Below are 16225 nucleotides of genomic sequence, written 5' to 3' on the forward strand. Positions count from 1 at the left end.
AGGCAAAGAAATTTGATAGCATGGAAAAGCCTAGATTCTTTAAGCCACGGTCCCTGGTGAAACCCGAACCCGAGTTTACAGAAGGAAAGAACGTGCCATCGGATCCCCAGGAAGAGTCCGTACATGATAAGTGTGCTTCGCTTTTCGTGCAAGAAGACGAGGATGAAGACGTCCTAATCGTTGAGGATAAGACGATCCTGAATGGAAACTCACAGGATAAGACGCGTTCAGCCTCGACATCACAGCCATCCATGGACCGAAGTCAGACAGGTGTCGAGGAGCACTCCACACTCATATCGCTGCAAGATTCCAGCGGCTCAGAGCCACGATTATCTCAAATTGGTTTTGATCTTTTTAAAAGCCAGCTCATATCCATCATAGGAGACGCATCCTCCAAGGCTTTGCATTATCTATATAAAAAGTATTTCAACCGTCCCAACTATATACAGCTCGCTACCAATGAGTACTTTAATGGCATCGATCTCAATAGCATAGAGGTAGCCTCGAAAGAGAAGCCCGTCAAAGATGAGGTCGCTGAGAGACAAGAGGAGATCAAAGAGCTATATGAACGGATAAGAACGCAAGCCAAGCAGGATCAAGAGGAGTTAAAAGCTAAACTGTGGCAAAAATATATCGGAACGCTTTGTCTAGAAGCGTGGGCAACGAGGCCCTATCTACGTTCGTTGAAGTATAAGCAACCTTTGGTCATTAAGAGATTGATCCCGAGTAAGATCAAGAGGTCTTCCAAGGTGCAAGCAAAGTTCGGAGATTCCGCTGTTATTCGTTTGTATACCGCTGGAAGCGATAATAGAGAAATTGGACGTCTTCCGGAGGACATTACTCGAATTCTCTCCCCGCTCATAGACTTAGATTTGGCTCATTTCGAAGCAACGGTCATGATGGACACGGGTAGCAGACTCTCAATCGGAGATTCATTCTATATTCTGATTCGCTGCTTTCTCAACAATAACACTTTTATAAACCATGACAATTATGTTGGGAGTGAGGAGCTGGATGAATCAGCTATGAAGAAAAGAAAGGTTGCTAAAGGTGTGGGTTTCAGCTATGCTCAAGAGACCGACGGGGAGGCAGCTCTAAGACTTAAGCAGAAGTCTATATCTCGGCTCTTTGATAAATTGCAAATCGCTCCATACGATGAGAAAAAACCATCAAGTGACGAGCTAGTTGTTCTAGATGATGCTTCCCCGGAAGACTCAGTCAAGCAAGAGAGTGCACCAGTTGATGAACTCAGCCTTGATCAATTGAAAGACTTTTATACTTCAAATCAACACTCCGATTATTTAAACGACTTGCCCGAAACCACAGTTCCTCCAGGTGATAACTTCAAACTAGAGCTTAGGTCCTATCAGAAACATGGTTTATCTTGGATGCTAGCAAGAGAAAAAGAGATTGATGTGCTCGAGGCGTTGTCGACCACCGACGGTGAGGTGTTTTCTACACAAAAGCGTCATGCAATCCGCCAAGATGATGGCGTTGTAAACCCACTTTGGAGCAAGTTTAAATGGCCAGTTGATCCTCAGGCTTCTGAGCCAGAGACAGGCGATGAGGATGGTGAGTTTTTTTATGCCAATCTCTATAATGGTGAAATGTCGAAGGACAAGCCAATGATGAAAAGCTTTATGAGAGGCGGGATCCTTGCAGATGAAATGGGTTTGGGGAAGACCATATCCACTTTGGCTTTGATTCATTCGGTTCCGTATGACACTCTGGCTATTCAATTTGAGCCCCCTCGTTATGCATCCAAGTCGACTTTGATCGTGGTACCCATGTCATTATTGTCACAATGGAAGTCCGAATTCGATCGTTCTAATAACAACAAAAATCATCGTTGTTACGTGTACTACGGTGATACAGTACAAGCCGACTTTTCCCAAACACTTTGTGGAAGAAATACAAATATACCCATTGTTGTGCTCACGACATACGGAACTGTTCAAAATGAGTGGGCTCGATTTAACAAAATGCGTGATGAGAATGGTAATTTGCCCAAGCTAGGCCTTTATTCAGTTGAGTTTTTCAGGATTGTTTTGGACGAAGGTCACACCATCCGCAACAGGACAACCAAAACAGCTAAGTCTGTCCACGAATTAGAGCTGCGCAGAAAATGGGTACTTACCGGAACTCCAGTTGTCAACAGGTTGGATGATATCTTCTCAATCGTGAAGTTCTTGAAACTAGACCCATGGAGTAATTTCTCGTATTGGAAAACGTTTGTGACTCTCCCATTTGAGCAAAAGAAATTTAATCAGACATTGGATGTCGTGAAGTCGATATTGCAGCCTATATTTCTCAGACGGACAAAGAATATGAAACTGAAGGATGGCCAACCTCTAATAAGTTTACCTGATAAAGAGGTTATCATTCAGGAATTGGAATTCAGCAAGAGAGAACAACTCTTCTATGATTTTTTCAAGTCGAGAGCATTCCAATCCTTTAAGGAAGGCATGAAAAGTGGAGACTTGTTGAAAAAGTATACTCAAATTTTGACCCATATTTTGCGCTTGAGACAAATTTGTTGTCATGCGGACCTCGTATCTGGTAGCGACGAGCTTGATGAGACGTGGGCACAAGAGTTGGCAAGTTTTGAGGAGCCTTCTAAGAACGAGCGGTTTCAATCGGATACTAAAATGCGACAAGCGATGTATGCACTTTACAAGAGGATTGACATCCCGAACAGTGAATGCTCAATTTGCACACAGTCACCTATCAGCGTCGGTGAAATGGTTGTGACGGAATGTGGGCACTCATTCTGTTTTCACTGTCTCAAGGAACATATTTATTTTCAAACAAAGAATGAAAATGATCCCTTATGTCCTGATTGCCGAGGATCAATTTCAATCTACAGACTTTTTAAACTAAGGCTGAAAGAGACCGACAAAAAAGAGGTCAGATTCCATACTAATGAGGATGTTGATGACCCTAGTTCGAAGTATGATTTTCAATTGTATCATTATGACCCAGATAAGGTTTCGACCAAGATCGAGGCGCTTATCAGTCATCTTCTTGCGCTTAAAGATCAGTCACCAGGCGAGCAAGTCGTTGTCTTCTCTCAGTTCTCTACCTATTTGGATTTGATAGAGAACGAACTCAAAGTGTTGGCAACCAATTATGACGATTTCGAGATCTACAAATTTGATGGGCGTCTTAGCATGAACGATCGAGAAAAAATCTTGCTGAGCTTCACAGCAGAAAGGAAGATTAGAGGCAAGATTGTAGTGCTTCTTCTTTCGTTGAAGGCCGGGGGTGTTGGCCTTAACTTGACGTGCGCCAACCGCGCATTTATGATGGATCCGTGGTGGTCTCCAAGTATAGAAGATCAAGCTATTGACAGAATTCACAGAATTGGACAAGCACAAAACGTCAAAGTTGTGCGGTTCATCGTGAAGAACAGCATAGAAATGAAGATGTTGCGCATCCAGGAGAGAAAACGCATGATGGGAGAGGCAGTTGAAGTGGAAGAGGAAGAGAGAAGAAAGCAAAGAATCGAAGAGATCAAATTGTTATTCGAAGAATAACCCTACTTAACCAGGCAGTTTGCCTCCTTGTATATAACCCACCAGGGTGCAATGGTGGTGTTCACTGCATATAGATTATCAACACCAGGAGCGAGCAAAAATAAGGCGAGTAGATCTAAAAATCGTTTTGAGTTTGTTTACCGCACCATGAAGAACCAGGATCAAAGTATGTCACAGATTAATCAAACGCAACGTTGAACACGTGAAATGATACCTCCAATTACGGTCGTTTCAAGAATTGCCATTTTTGTGTGACCCACGTTTTACATAGCCCTACTAACATCCAAGTTGTGAAAAACCTACTAGCAGATTTTGGTGTAGTTCTCGAAAAAGCAGACACGCTTGAAGTCACCAAACAAGATGTCGTTCCCGAAAAATTTCTTGAAAAGTCGCCTGAGTTGATCCTTGAGTCTTTACGCAAGCATCTGGAAAGTCACCCCAACGCAAAGAAAACTTCTATCAGACACAAACTCGACCAACTGAAATATACCTCGCCGTACCAGATTTATCATGATATTGTTGTTGCCTGTACTCTGGAAATATCAAAGCACGAGATAGGCACTGCTGATTACAAAAGTATTGATTATTTCTACAAGTTTGTGACTGAGCTCTTGCTAAGAGAAACTGGGCGTTTGGGCTTACAGATAAATAAAGATGATGATGATGTCAGTGAGGACCCCGAAGATGTACTCAACATTTTGCGTGAAAACTTCGACAAAATCTCTAAGAGCTACACCGTTGCTAATGGCGAAACAATTGTTTATATGAATAAGGTTGAGGAGCCTCCAACTCCCGCCTACCACAGTCTTTACACGGGCCAGCCTCAACCTCCATCGGAACCGAAGTTCAAGACACAGCCGCTCTTCTCTAGTTTAACGGGTAAATCCGCACTTGATACAAGGAATACAATTGTTCCCGACCCATATCATTTGGCTAAAGTTGTGGGCTCGACGAAGTCTATCATCACCAATACGGAAAGTTTGAAGAGTTTCGGTAATCCTACACTTAGAACTCCAGCAGCAGGGCATACTGGCGGTCAGGTTTTGGATAACTTTTTTCATCCCAACTGGTATACGCTAGAAGCTCCAAGCTGGTTGATATACAAGCAGAAGGCTCTCAAGCCACCTGTGGAGTCCACGTTAGTCAAGGAGACTTTCGACAACGAGTTACGTACGTTCGAGAGAGTATCCCAAACCATCAGATCTTTCGGGCCCACCACTGATCTGAGAAAGTCTGTTTTGAGCTCGGAACTCAGAAACTCTGTCTGGTTTAATCACTTCGGCCTCAAGAAATTGGATGCGATAAAGCAAGCGTACTACGGACCAAAAGAGAAATCCAAGTCAATCAGTGAAACATCTAGAGAAATTCAAAACGCTGAGGATGCTATGGATGAGGACCGTATAACAGACCTGATTATACCAGAGGCTAACGGCAATGATATTGCTCGTAGCGTTGAACCAGTTTTTAAATCGGGCGAAATCAAGCTCGAAAATCTCGTGTACTATAGACCTGAAGTTGCGTCAATGATAGAGGAGTTGAAAAAAGATAAGGACATAATCAAGAGGTCGCCCTCGAAGATCCAAAAGTTGATATCCTTTGATCTTTTGAGACTAAACAAGTTACGCCAAGTGAGATTTTCCCAGCAGTCTGCTGCGAATAAAAACACTCCAACAACTGCTGAAGTTGTCCTTTACAAAAAAATTATGAAGCTTCTCACTATCCTTCTTCAATCGAATGTCGGTCAGGACCAGTCATTCACGCATGAGGTAAGTAAAAAGATTCCTGTTCTTCTCAATGAGTACCCAGGTGTTTTGCCAGGGCATATGCCTTCTTCTTCATCTGCAATGCACAAGACAGCTAGACTAGCGGGTGTTAGAGGGCCCTACAAAAAAAAGAAGGGTTTCATGTAAATTGTCTATCATGATTCTAATGCAATGTACTTTTAATTAAACCTCGATTCCGATTGAGAATAAGTAGATCAAGTAAATGTTAAGGAAGGTGATGATTAGCCAGGTGGCAAAGGCGGCAATGTTGAGCCATTGCCCGTTTTCGTAAAACACAACCTTTGCACGAACATCTCCAGCGCCATCTTCAGAGAGAAGTGCGGTGTTCTCGTCTGCTTGGTCGGATGTTTTATCTACGACAGTCATATACTTGCGACTAGCCGTGAACCAAATCAAGGGGGCACTAACAGCCGGAAGGATGAAACTTAAAACAACCTGTGATGAGTTCATGATGGTAGCAACTCCTTCACGGCCCAAGATAGATATCACGATTAACACAGGGATAATGGCTAATACTCTGGTGATGATACGACGAACCCAAGGTTTGAAGGACCAGTTGATGAAACCTTCAGAAATAATTTGGCCAGCCATGGTACATACTATACCAGCACTCTGGCCAGAGAAAAGCATAGACAATGCAAAAACCAAACCGGCTGCCGGGGAAATGTAGTGAGAAAGCATTTCGTAAATTGACAACAAGTCAGCATCATCAGCATCTGGTTTCCCATAAAGCGTTGAACCTGCAACGATAAGGATGGAGGCATTCACGAAGACAGCAATAAGGAATAGCGAGAGCACCAACTCTGTGTAAGAGTAGTTTAAACAATATCTTATTGCTGCCTGAGAAGGTCTGTATTTTCTAGCAAGGCTAGAGCCATCAGAGATTGCAAGAAACTTGTTGTGTGGTGTGTTCGTAATATCGCTCTCTGGTGTAGGTATGGCCACAATTTCACCATCCAGATCGATGGCAACATTTCCAGACTTAATATCGTAATCCTTCAAACGAGATTGGACCAAAGAAGATCCAAGATACAAGGAGTGTGGCATCACTGTACTCCCCACAATACCGCAACTCAAAAAGAGAGCTCTTGATTCGGTAAACACCTTCATGTTCAATGGCAAGAAACCTTCGACGATCTTGCTGAGCGAGCCTGGCTCAAAGTCACACTTAGAGAGCTCGACAACAAAACAGACGCATGTGGCAGCGACCAAGACGGACACCATGATCTCGAACGTTCTCGTCTGACGTAAGTTGCCATCCTTGTGATAGGCAAACAAGATGATGAGAACATCCAAAACCGTAATCAACACACCGTATACAAGTGGGATTCCAAACAAAATTTCCAAAGCAATAGCCGTACCCACGACCTCGGCCAAATCAGTCGCGATAATTGCTGCCTCAGCACAAACATACAAGGACAAATTGAGCCACCAAGGCAAATTCAAGCGGCACATTTCTGCCAAGTCTAGCCCGGTCACCGTGCCCAATTTCACACACAAGCATTGCAAAATTACTGCGAACAAGTTGCTTAGAAAGATAATGATCAAAAGACTGTATTGATAATCTGCACCTGAAGACACAGCCGTTGAGTAGTTGCCAGGGTCCATGTAAGCGACCGAGACCATGATCCCCGGCCCAATGAAAGAAGCATATTTACGTAAGATCGACCAGCTCCACTGGAGCGTCAGCTTCTCCTGACGGGACTGAGACATATGGTTTGTGGAGTAAGTGAGGTTATTAGACCGCGAAAAAAGTGAAGGCAAGGTGGTTTTCGCTTCTTTTACATAAAGCCTCATACACGTCAAGTGGCCGCAAAAGATGCTTCAATTGAGAAGGTTTACCGAAACATAAGCTTCAAGTAGTAAATGCGTGTAAAATGAAAGCTTTTTATTTACATAAACTCATTTTAAGCCCCTAGGACGTCTACTGTGGTTAAAGAAAATCTGAAGTATGACTTCAAAAGTGTTTGCGCCTGTCCATATGCACATGATAGCCGATGGAAGGCAAGTAGAGCAAGTGATCGGAAGTAGCTGACAAGAGTTTGACGATTGACCTTTCAATTTTGATGAATAAATATCGAATGCGTACTTCTACACTGTTCTCAAGAATTGGTCTATTCCGAACCTCGGAAGCCCTGTAGGATGTCCTTTTACATTGGCTAAGTACATCGAAGGTTGAGGCAGATTCGGTCAATACCTATGTGATTTGATGATTCAGTGAAATATGACAGCTAAAAGAAACAAAGAAATTCGCAAAAGCTAGAAGACAAAATACCAAATGTGAAGTAATTTGTTTGTTTGTTTTATCAATAGTTTCCTGGGATTAGACAGGTCGAGTGTAAATTTCGCAACCAATAGTCGTTTTTACAAAAACTCTACGATATGAACACTAGCTATACACTTGAACGTTTTGCTCTTACAGGCGTCACACACACTTGTCATACAATCAGAGAGCAGAGTTAAATCACTGTCTGTTGATTCCATCTTGCATTTTTTTCTTTTTGAAGTTGAACTTGACTACCATCTTCAAAGTCCTGTAAAACCGTTCGGTGCGACACTGCTCGATCTCAACAGGCCTATCTGAACTTAATACTGAACACTGACAACACCAAGATTCCAAAAAGCAATACTTTCCCCTAGCACCTTGCAATTGGATTTCATAAGTCGCCACTAATAGCTCCTCGCACATCCAATTGCAATGCTTTTAAGTCGAGCTCGGTCCGGTGGCCTCCAAATTGGCACACTGAGGGTTCTTATACGATTCTCGCAATGGTTCAACAGCTCCAGGTCAAAACGTGCCTATACTTCCAAACCAGAGAGTAGCCCTAGCAAACTAGAACTTTCTCCAATAACTTCAATATCAGATGGCCTCAAAAAGTATGTTAGGTGGTACCCTCACGACACTGTGACATACTCTACCATACAAACGTATCTAGGGTTGAGAAGAAACACATCGCGTTCAAATATGATTCTAGTTGGTGTTCTATACGAGTCAGATAAAGTTCGCCAGTCGTCTCGTGTTATAGAGTGTCTTCTTGCTGACCCTTTGTCTGCTAATAACGAAAATTGGTATCGGCCATTGGCCAACAGGTCCATGGAACAAAATAACCTCATCACATACACTGAACCCGATCCAAAAGAATTCATTCTACCTGGAGCTTTCGAAAGGACTGTAGGAAAGTATGTTGTCCCATCACCAATACTCAGTCCAGAACTCAGACGAACGTACCGCGAGATATTTGAGCCTCTGGAGTCTACACCCAATAGCTTGGCAATCCTCGAGATCAACAAGGAGAGTGATGTCCACAAACTAACCGACAATTGCCAATTCTTCATTTATGTCACTAGCGAGTTCTCCACCCTCATGGATAACCTTCCTCGTCATGTGCAAAAGAAAATAATGCTTACAATCATCGACAACACTGAATTCTCTCCACTGTCTGCCGAACTGACCCCAGTCACCTTTGAACGCTCAAATGCCGTCACACATCATTCCATTAAGATCAACTCTCAAGAAGCTTACAGTGGAATTGAACTATTTTTAAAGGAAGACACAAGGGCAGCTTCAGAGTACTTCGACTCGTTGCAAAATAGTAACATAATTGAGGTCGGGAAGTTTTTGTCGTGGAATCTTCGAACGGAGAACTTGACATCCTGGATGTTTCACATCATTTGCACTGAGATCGCCCGCAACAGTCTCTCAGAAACGAGAATTAAACAGATCTACGAAGACCTTAAACTTAACAGTTTGGTTGAATGTAGCCGTGCAATGCACACGGAACTTCAAAAAGATTTTATTCCTCAAACTGACCGTTTTTTTAACAGAAAGCTCAGGTGGTGGATGTTATACTGGAGGAATGATAATGTCGAGTACTGGCTTAAGGACTTTTTCCTGGAAAATTTTATGCCAAAAGGTATAGAGAGTTACAACTACGTCCGAGGTCAACTTACAGCCAGGCTTCAAGAGCAAAAGTTTGCTGTTTACTCTGACAAAGTGGGCGTGATCAATCCTTTGAAGGCGTTCAAAAGAGACCTTATAAATGAACGCATCGCCAATGAGATACAACCAATCGTATACAGCTGCTTAGCTGGCGCGTTTGTATATTACCAGCTTCCGTTGACTGTATTGTCGGTCTTGGGTTATCTATTCGTTGGTCTTCAAGCCAACACTGCATTTGCTATCGGTCTCCTAGGCTGGGTTTTAGGATTTAATCACGTTTCTCGTGAGTGGGACCATTTTACCAAAAAGTGGCGTGCTGAACTTTACGAGCAGGTGAGGATAGTAATAAGTAAAGGCTGCATTGACGAAGGGCTTCTCAAAGAGCTAGACTCTAGATTTGAAGAGAGCATGATGCTAGCCATGATCAAGAAGCAAGTATTGGAATCCCTCAAAAAGTATCAATAGAGAGTGAGTAAATGACTACACGCAAACTTATCATCATAAACGTATGCAAATTAGTGAATAAATAATGCTAAAACCTTCCCAAAGACTGTCTCAAAGCGAAGGGGGAGGAGGTGGCGGGGAGGACTCCTTCTTTTCCTTTAACTTTTGCTCTAGTCTGTCGAACTCCTTATTGGCGATCTCCTCCTCAGGATCGAGAATTTGTACCACTTCTCTCACTTCTTCGATGTAATGCATGAGCATTGCCTCGATACCTCCCTTGAGGGTGTCCTCAGAAAGTGAGCAAGATTTGCACGCGCCCTGTAATTTGAGGAACACAGTGCCCGTCTCCTCATCAAATGCCTTGTACTCGATGTCTCCACCGTCATCTTGGATGGCGGGTCTGATTCTAGTTTCTATCAACTCCTTTATCATAGCGACGACTTCAGAGTCCTTCTCACTGGCAGCAAGGGAATCTTTTTCAGATTCCAAAAGCTCCTTGGTGATGACTGGCTCCTTGTCTGAAGTGAGAAACTTATCCATCAACTCCGTGACTTCCGGGCGCAAGTGAGCCCAGTTGACATGATCTTGTTTGTTGACAGTGATGAAATCATGACCAATCATGACAGACTTCACACCAGGGAGCTTGAAGATCTTGAGGGCCAAGGGAGAATGAACTGCTTGGAGAGATGAGCCAAACTCGAAGGTCTTGTTCTCCAAAGGGGATATTGGACGTTCGGGAGATACGAACTTCAATGCATTCTGATTGGGCGTGGGGTATGTCTTGAATGAGAGAAATCTCCTGCTTGTGCTGATGAGGTTGTACTTTCTCAGCATGTTATTAGATTGGCGTTGATATGTGCGTAGAAGGTGAATTTGTGATCTTTTAAGTAATGTCACAATGTTTTCTCCGATTCTCGCTCCCGAAGTTTTTTTTGCTGATGCAGTGTGACACAGACTACCCCAGAGTCACGTGGCCCGCACGCTGACAAATGCCTCGAAAAGATTGGCTGGACCAAATCATCTGCAAAATGACGATAAAAGGAACGATTGAAAGCATTTTTTTGAACAAACAAAGCTCAAGCTTTGACAACATCAGTGATTGAGCTTGGTGGTGATACTTGAATCCGAGTTGTGAGCTCACGTGGTTAGGGTCACGGAGTTCTCGATTTCTTGATAGGGGACGGTTGCGAAAGGCTTATCGCCTAGCATCCATTCACCATGCATGGACCATACGTAATTTTGCACTTGGCTAGAATTGGCACACAAACCGAATGGCTGGACAAACTTTTAAGACTTCTAGCACATTTTTTATGAAACGCAATACTCCAAGCACACTTATGCTGTGTGTGGCCTCTCATGAACCACGTATCATTCATGGCTTTATAGGGCAATGTAGGGAAGTAATATGTTGTGGGAGCAAAGTCGAGTCTTCAATTGATGATTACTCTGGTGTAGTATACGAAGTGGAGTTGTTTGAGGTGAGGTTTCGATTAAGGTTGGATAACCAGAGGAGACTAATGAGCACCTCAACAAGCCAGCTTAAGCATAGCCAAACTCTTAGCCTCAGGAATGACTTTACTTATAGCTTGCATGAAAGGGAGGTACTTAATTGGAAATTGTGATGTTGTCAAAGGTCAACTGCATAGCTTTAGGCCATTCGGTGAAGACAATTAGCATCTTGGAAGCTAGATCGACCAAACTCTTCAGGAAGCCTCTGTCGCCTCTCAATCAAGCAACTGCCCGACACAGGTATCTGACCAGTCAAGAAATTTTTGGAATACTTCCATTGACGGGGAAGAGGCTTGAAACTGGAGAGAGGAGGGGGAAACTCACAAGAGTATAATGGATATCCTAGGGCATCATTGCCTGCATCTCAAGAAACGGGTTTCAACATACGATGAAGCCGATTCTACTTTGGGCAAAAAGTTCAAAGGACAAGATGAGTGGTGGGGACACAGAGGCAATTGCAAAGTCGCCCGTAAATGAATGCTTGGTGGCTCTAGATGATTTCAGAAAGACCTTTATCAAGCGAGGTAGTAGTCTCTCTAGATGGGGTATATTCCCAGATAGCGCTGCAAGATAAAGGAAACTGCAGGAGACCTAAAGCAGGCGCGAACCAGCGTGTTAATTTGCAGCCACCGCCTTTTCGTTTAAAGTGTAAGATGTTCAAAAAATATAAGTTTACGGTAATGAACTGCCTTTCAACAACTGGATCGTGACCAAAAAGAACGCCTTTGCGCTGTCGTCCTTTTTGTGGCCTCTTAGTTTTGTGCACGCTCGTAAACTACATCAAGGCTTGTGCATTGAGTCGCCCAGGTGAATCATCATGCATTCATCCTGGAAAAGAAGCCAGTGTATCAGCGTAGCCCAGGGCTGTAATGCCCGAACTCTCGCAGTCTTCATGGAGACGCACACGAATCAACTTTGCCTCAGAGACCATTTCTGCGCCCAGCACAACCATGAACAAATTTCACAATGGTTACCAGAGCACTGAATCATATTCGCCATGGCCTCTGGCAGTTGCCAAGCGCCGTTGATCAATGACAGTGAAGCACATGTGCAAAATGCACCACGTTGGACTAAAAGGGTAATACAATTTATCTCGAGATAAACGACACCTCTAATGCTATTAGTGCAAGCGCCGCAAGGCGATGAGACTTGATTTGGGAAGCACGGCGCTGGACTCGCGCGAACGCTAGGGAACATTACACCAGTCAGTCAAACAGTCAGGCGACCGATTGCGAATCTGCAGTGAAGGCCCCCCAGGACATTGTGACCCTGTCGTCCCCTCCAACCACGTGGTGCTGGGGAAGAACAATTGCATGCCAACCAACGCAGACGCCCGATAGGCAAATGAGTCCACCGAATCGAAACAGGAGAAAATCAATTTGCATTCTGGACAAGGTGCTATATTGTAGTCGCCCTAAACAAAAGTCATGGTAAGTAAAGAAGCTACCGCTGTGCTGCCGGGCTACAGCGCCGCTGAATTTTCGCAGCCGTTGGCACTGCCTAGGGCCTCCCACGTGGAGCGCACTGGGACAAAACGTCTCGCGCTGGCCCTGACGCTGGGTGCAAAAAAGGCAGACGCTCGTGAGACCCCAGTAGGGCACGGCGGCTGCACTAAGCGACGGTACTTTTCCCCAGGGCCGAATCTGAGACACCCCAAGGGAGGCTGCGTGTAGGCGCTACCACAATCACGAATGTGTGGTTGGCGACCTCGGTTACGCAGAAGTGTGCAAATGGGTGTCAATAGAAGAGCTTGGACAGACAACGTGGGCCTGCCAAGGCTCTGGCGGGCAGTATGGCCCTAGGTCAGTTTATTAGCCTCTGCCAAGGATTTGCTCCGAATCGCTGCCTGCCTGCCTGCCTGCCTGCCTGCTCTCTGTGTAGAAAGGGTGCGACTTCGCGCAGTGCTTCCTTCCCCTGGGCTTTTTTGCACCCATTTGTGCGGCCGTGTCCAAGAAAATTCCTCTGTTGGCGTAAGATTCTCTGCTTTTACTGCCTTTGGCGCCTGCTGGGGCCTAATATTGGTCCCTCGTGGTGCAAAAGCTAATAATTTTGCTCTCCGTATAAGTAGTGCCCTCGGCAGCGAATGGTTGCAAATCTCTTTTTCATCTAATCTTCACAGCATCACCTGAAGCACCGACTGAAAGCAACATGGCCTTCCATCAATTCGATTATATCTTGGCCATAGCTATTATTTTTGCCTTTTTGGATGCCTTCAACATCGGTGCCAACGATGTGGCCAACTCGTTTTCCTCCTCGGTCTCATCGAGGTCCTTGAAGTACTGGCAGGCCATGATATTGGCTGCCATTTGCGAGTTCCTTGGTGCGGTGCTTGTGGGTAACAGAGTTTCTGACACTATCAGAAAGAAGATTCTCTCTACTGATGCTTTTGCTGATGATCCAACCGTGCTTATGTTGGGTATGGCTATTGCCCTCGTGGGTTCCTCGCTCTGGTTGAGTTTTGCAACCACCATTGGTATGCCTGTGTCCACCACCCACTCCATCATTGGTGCTGTTATCGGTGTAGGCATTGCTGCCAGAGGTGCCGATAACGTTATTTGGGGCTGGTCAGGTTTCGCTCAGATTGTTGCCTCCTGGTTTATCGCTCCATGTATTGCCGGTGCCTTCGCATCCATCGTTTTCCTTATCGCCAAGTTCGGTGTCTTGGAAATTAAAGAGGAGAAGAAAAGTATCAGAAACGCATTGTTCTTGATCCCCATTTTGGTGTTCATCACCTTCTGTGTGTTGACCATGTTGATTGTGTGGAAGGGCTCTCCAAAGTTGAATTTGGACGACTTGTCCACCGGTGCCACTGTCGGCTCCATTTTTGGTGTTGGTGGTGTTGCTATGATTGTCTACATGGCTTTCATTTTCCCTGTGGTCAGCAGAAAGATTGCCCACAATGACTGGACCATCAAGTGGTACGACGTCTTCAGAGGCCCCGTCTACTGGTTCAAGCCTCTTGACCAGATTCCTCCAATGCCTGAGGGACATCAGATCACCATTGATTATTACGAGGGTCGTAGAATTGTTGAGAAGGCCCACGATGGCGATGTGTCTGAAGTTGACACCAAGGAGAACGCCGCTAAGGAGTCTGTCAACTCCCTAGGAAGTGTCTCTTCAGCTGGTAAGGAAACTGAGACCACCAGACAGAAATGGTGGAGACTCTTGAAAGCAGGTCCTAAGAAATGGCCATACCTCCTCTGGCTCATGGTTTCTCACGGTTTTACCAAGGATGTCATCTCCCTCCAGACCAACGCTAAAGGTATGTTGGCGGGAAACATTAAAAATGTTCATGCCAAGTCCAAGTTTTACAACAACAAGGTCGAGTACCTTTTCTCCTTGCTTCAGGCCATCACTGCTTGTACCATGTCATTTACTCACGGTGCCAACGATATTGCCAACGCATCTGGTCCTCTTTCCACCGTCTACCTTGTGTGGAACGAGCAGGGCTTGAAAGACACCCCACCTATCTGGATTCTCTGTTTCACTGGTGCTTCCTTAGTTCTCGGTGTGTGGATGTTTGGGTACAAGATCATGAGTGTCTTGGGCAACAAGATGATTTTGCAGTCTCCATCCAGAGGTTTCGCAATTGAGTTTGGTGCTGCCATCACCGTTGTCATGGCCACGCAATTGGCCATCCCTGTGTCCACCACTCAGTGTGCTGTCGGTGCAACTGTGTTTGTTGGTTTGTGCAACAAGGACCTCAAGGGAGTTAACTGGAGAATGGTCACCTGGTGCTACTTGGGTTGGTTTATTACGCTACCAGTTGCTGGCCTCATTTCCGGTATTTTGATGGGTATCATCATCAATGCCCCACGCTTGGGCGTTGAGTACGTGCCACAGTAAACAACAAGGCGTCGGTTTGTTCAGTTCTAGGGTCGCATAATTATTGTAATACTCGGTTTAGTAAAATAAAGCTACAAGATAAAGTACTGTAAGTTGCACTTGACCAGGTGAATGATTTTCCTTAAGCACCGTTTTAGCCCAGGTAAAAGACTAAAATTCGCAGCCGAGCGAAGCGGGTCTCTACTACAGCACACTTGACACCCGTGCACCTCAATAGTGATACTTGGTCTCCATGCATATTCAACCAATCTAAACCAGATACAAGTTAAACTCTCTTAAGCATGTCTCTGGAAGAAAAATACGATGCTGCTCTCAACCTTTTGCGCAGACTAGATCCTAGACACGTGGAGAAGAATCTCAATTCCATCTGTGCTTTGCTCCAGCACGACAACTCTGACGAGGGACAAGAGTTGGCCCAAGACTTGTTGTCTGCTGTGGATACGCCCTTAAAATTAGCAAAATGTGAAGAAACTGGCAAACAGTATTTGTGTTGTGACTACAACAGGGATGGTGATTCGTACAGATCCCCGTTTTCCAATAAGTACTACCCTCCAACTGGAGACGACGAGTCTCCATTCCCTTCGCCTGTATTGAGAGAGTTGGAGATCAAGGCTAATGAGAGCTTTGACATCTACAGAGACTTGTACTATGAGAATGGTGGCTATTCATCTGTGTATTTGTGGGACACAGCAGAAGATGAGGCTGCCGATAGTTTGAAGGAAGGATTTGCAGGTGTTGTGTTGTTTAAGAAGGAGACCGAGGATAAATTGGCCAAGTGGGACTCAATTCATGTCTTTGAGATTATTCCCGAAACTTCGACTCTGGCTACGTATAAGATCACTTCCTCTGTCATTTTGGATTTGCTGAGCCAGAGATCGTCGGAAAAGGACCTTTCTTTGGCTGGCACCATGACAAGACAGTTGGAATCGACGCAGACTCTCAGCACCGAAGGTGGCTCGCTTGAGTGGGCCCATTTAGTCAACTTGGGCCAACAGGTGGAGAAATCCGAGTATAATATCCGTAACTTGCTTCAGGAAGTCTACTTCGATAAATTGAAGAACGTCTTGTTAAAGGACTTGAGATCTCTTGGTGATGTCTCCGAAAAGCAGTTGGAGAATGCTAAGCACTCGGAGATCGTGAAAGGTTTGGAAGGCAGGTAAATATTT

General features: G+C 44.7%; 7 protein-coding genes across 7 annotated transcripts; 5 read left to right on the forward strand and 2 right to left on the reverse strand. All coding sequences in view use genetic code 12, as the record gives it.

Moving 5' to 3' along the window:
* Nucleotides 1-20: 20 nt before the first annotated feature.
* CJI96_0002870 (DNA helicase RAD5) lies at nucleotides 21-3536 on the forward strand (the record flags this gene model as incomplete). The annotated part of the gene is made up of 1 exon (XM_029033627.2): nucleotides 21-3536. One exon carries the CDS (start codon nucleotides 21-23, stop codon nucleotides 3534-3536), a length of 3516 nt encoding a protein of 1171 aa, XP_028892219.2.
* Nucleotides 3537-3683: 147 nt separating this feature from the next.
* On the forward strand, nucleotides 3684-5446 carry CJI96_0002871 (uncharacterized protein; the record flags this gene model as incomplete). The annotated part of the gene is made up of 2 exons (XM_029033626.2): nucleotides 3684-3702; nucleotides 3825-5446. The coding sequence occupies 2 exons, from the start codon at nucleotides 3684-3686 to the stop codon at nucleotides 5444-5446; spliced, it is 1641 nt and encodes a 546-aa protein (XP_028892218.2).
* A 36-nt stretch (nucleotides 5447-5482) lies between these two features.
* SMF3 (putative divalent metal ion transporter) lies at nucleotides 5483-7033 on the reverse strand (the record flags this gene model as incomplete). Its single annotated transcript, XM_029033625.2, has 1 exon — nucleotides 5483-7033. The coding sequence occupies one exon, from the start codon at nucleotides 7031-7033 to the stop codon at nucleotides 5483-5485; it is 1551 nt and encodes a 516-aa protein (XP_028892217.2).
* Nucleotides 7034-8285: 1252 nt separating this feature from the next.
* Nucleotides 8286-9725, forward strand: CJI96_0002873 (uncharacterized protein; the record flags this gene model as incomplete). The annotated part of the gene is made up of 1 exon (XM_029033624.2): nucleotides 8286-9725. One exon carries the CDS (start codon nucleotides 8286-8288, stop codon nucleotides 9723-9725), a length of 1440 nt encoding a protein of 479 aa, XP_028892216.2.
* A 90-nt stretch (nucleotides 9726-9815) lies between these two features.
* Nucleotides 9816-10538, reverse strand: CJI96_0002874 (uncharacterized protein; the record flags this gene model as incomplete). Its single annotated transcript, XM_029033623.2, has 1 exon — nucleotides 9816-10538. One exon carries the CDS (start codon nucleotides 10536-10538, stop codon nucleotides 9816-9818), a length of 723 nt encoding a protein of 240 aa, XP_028892215.2.
* Nucleotides 10539-13361: 2823 nt separating this feature from the next.
* Nucleotides 13362-15059, forward strand: PHO89 (Pho89p; the record flags this gene model as incomplete). Its single annotated transcript, XM_029033622.2, has 1 exon — nucleotides 13362-15059. The coding sequence occupies one exon, from the start codon at nucleotides 13362-13364 to the stop codon at nucleotides 15057-15059; it is 1698 nt and encodes a 565-aa protein (XP_028892214.2).
* Nucleotides 15060-15340: 281 nt separating this feature from the next.
* On the forward strand, nucleotides 15341-16219 carry CJI96_0002876 (F-actin-capping protein subunit beta; the record flags this gene model as incomplete). The annotated part of the gene is made up of 1 exon (XM_029033621.2): nucleotides 15341-16219. The coding sequence occupies one exon, from the start codon at nucleotides 15341-15343 to the stop codon at nucleotides 16217-16219; it is 879 nt and encodes a 292-aa protein (XP_028892213.2).
* Nucleotides 16220-16225: the final 6 nt, after the last annotated feature.

This window comes from Candidozyma auris, chromosome 3 (assembly GCF_003013715.1).
Source record: "Candidozyma auris chromosome 3, complete sequence".
Lineage (NCBI taxonomy): Eukaryota > Fungi > Ascomycota > Pichiomycetes > Serinales > Metschnikowiaceae > Candidozyma > Candidozyma auris.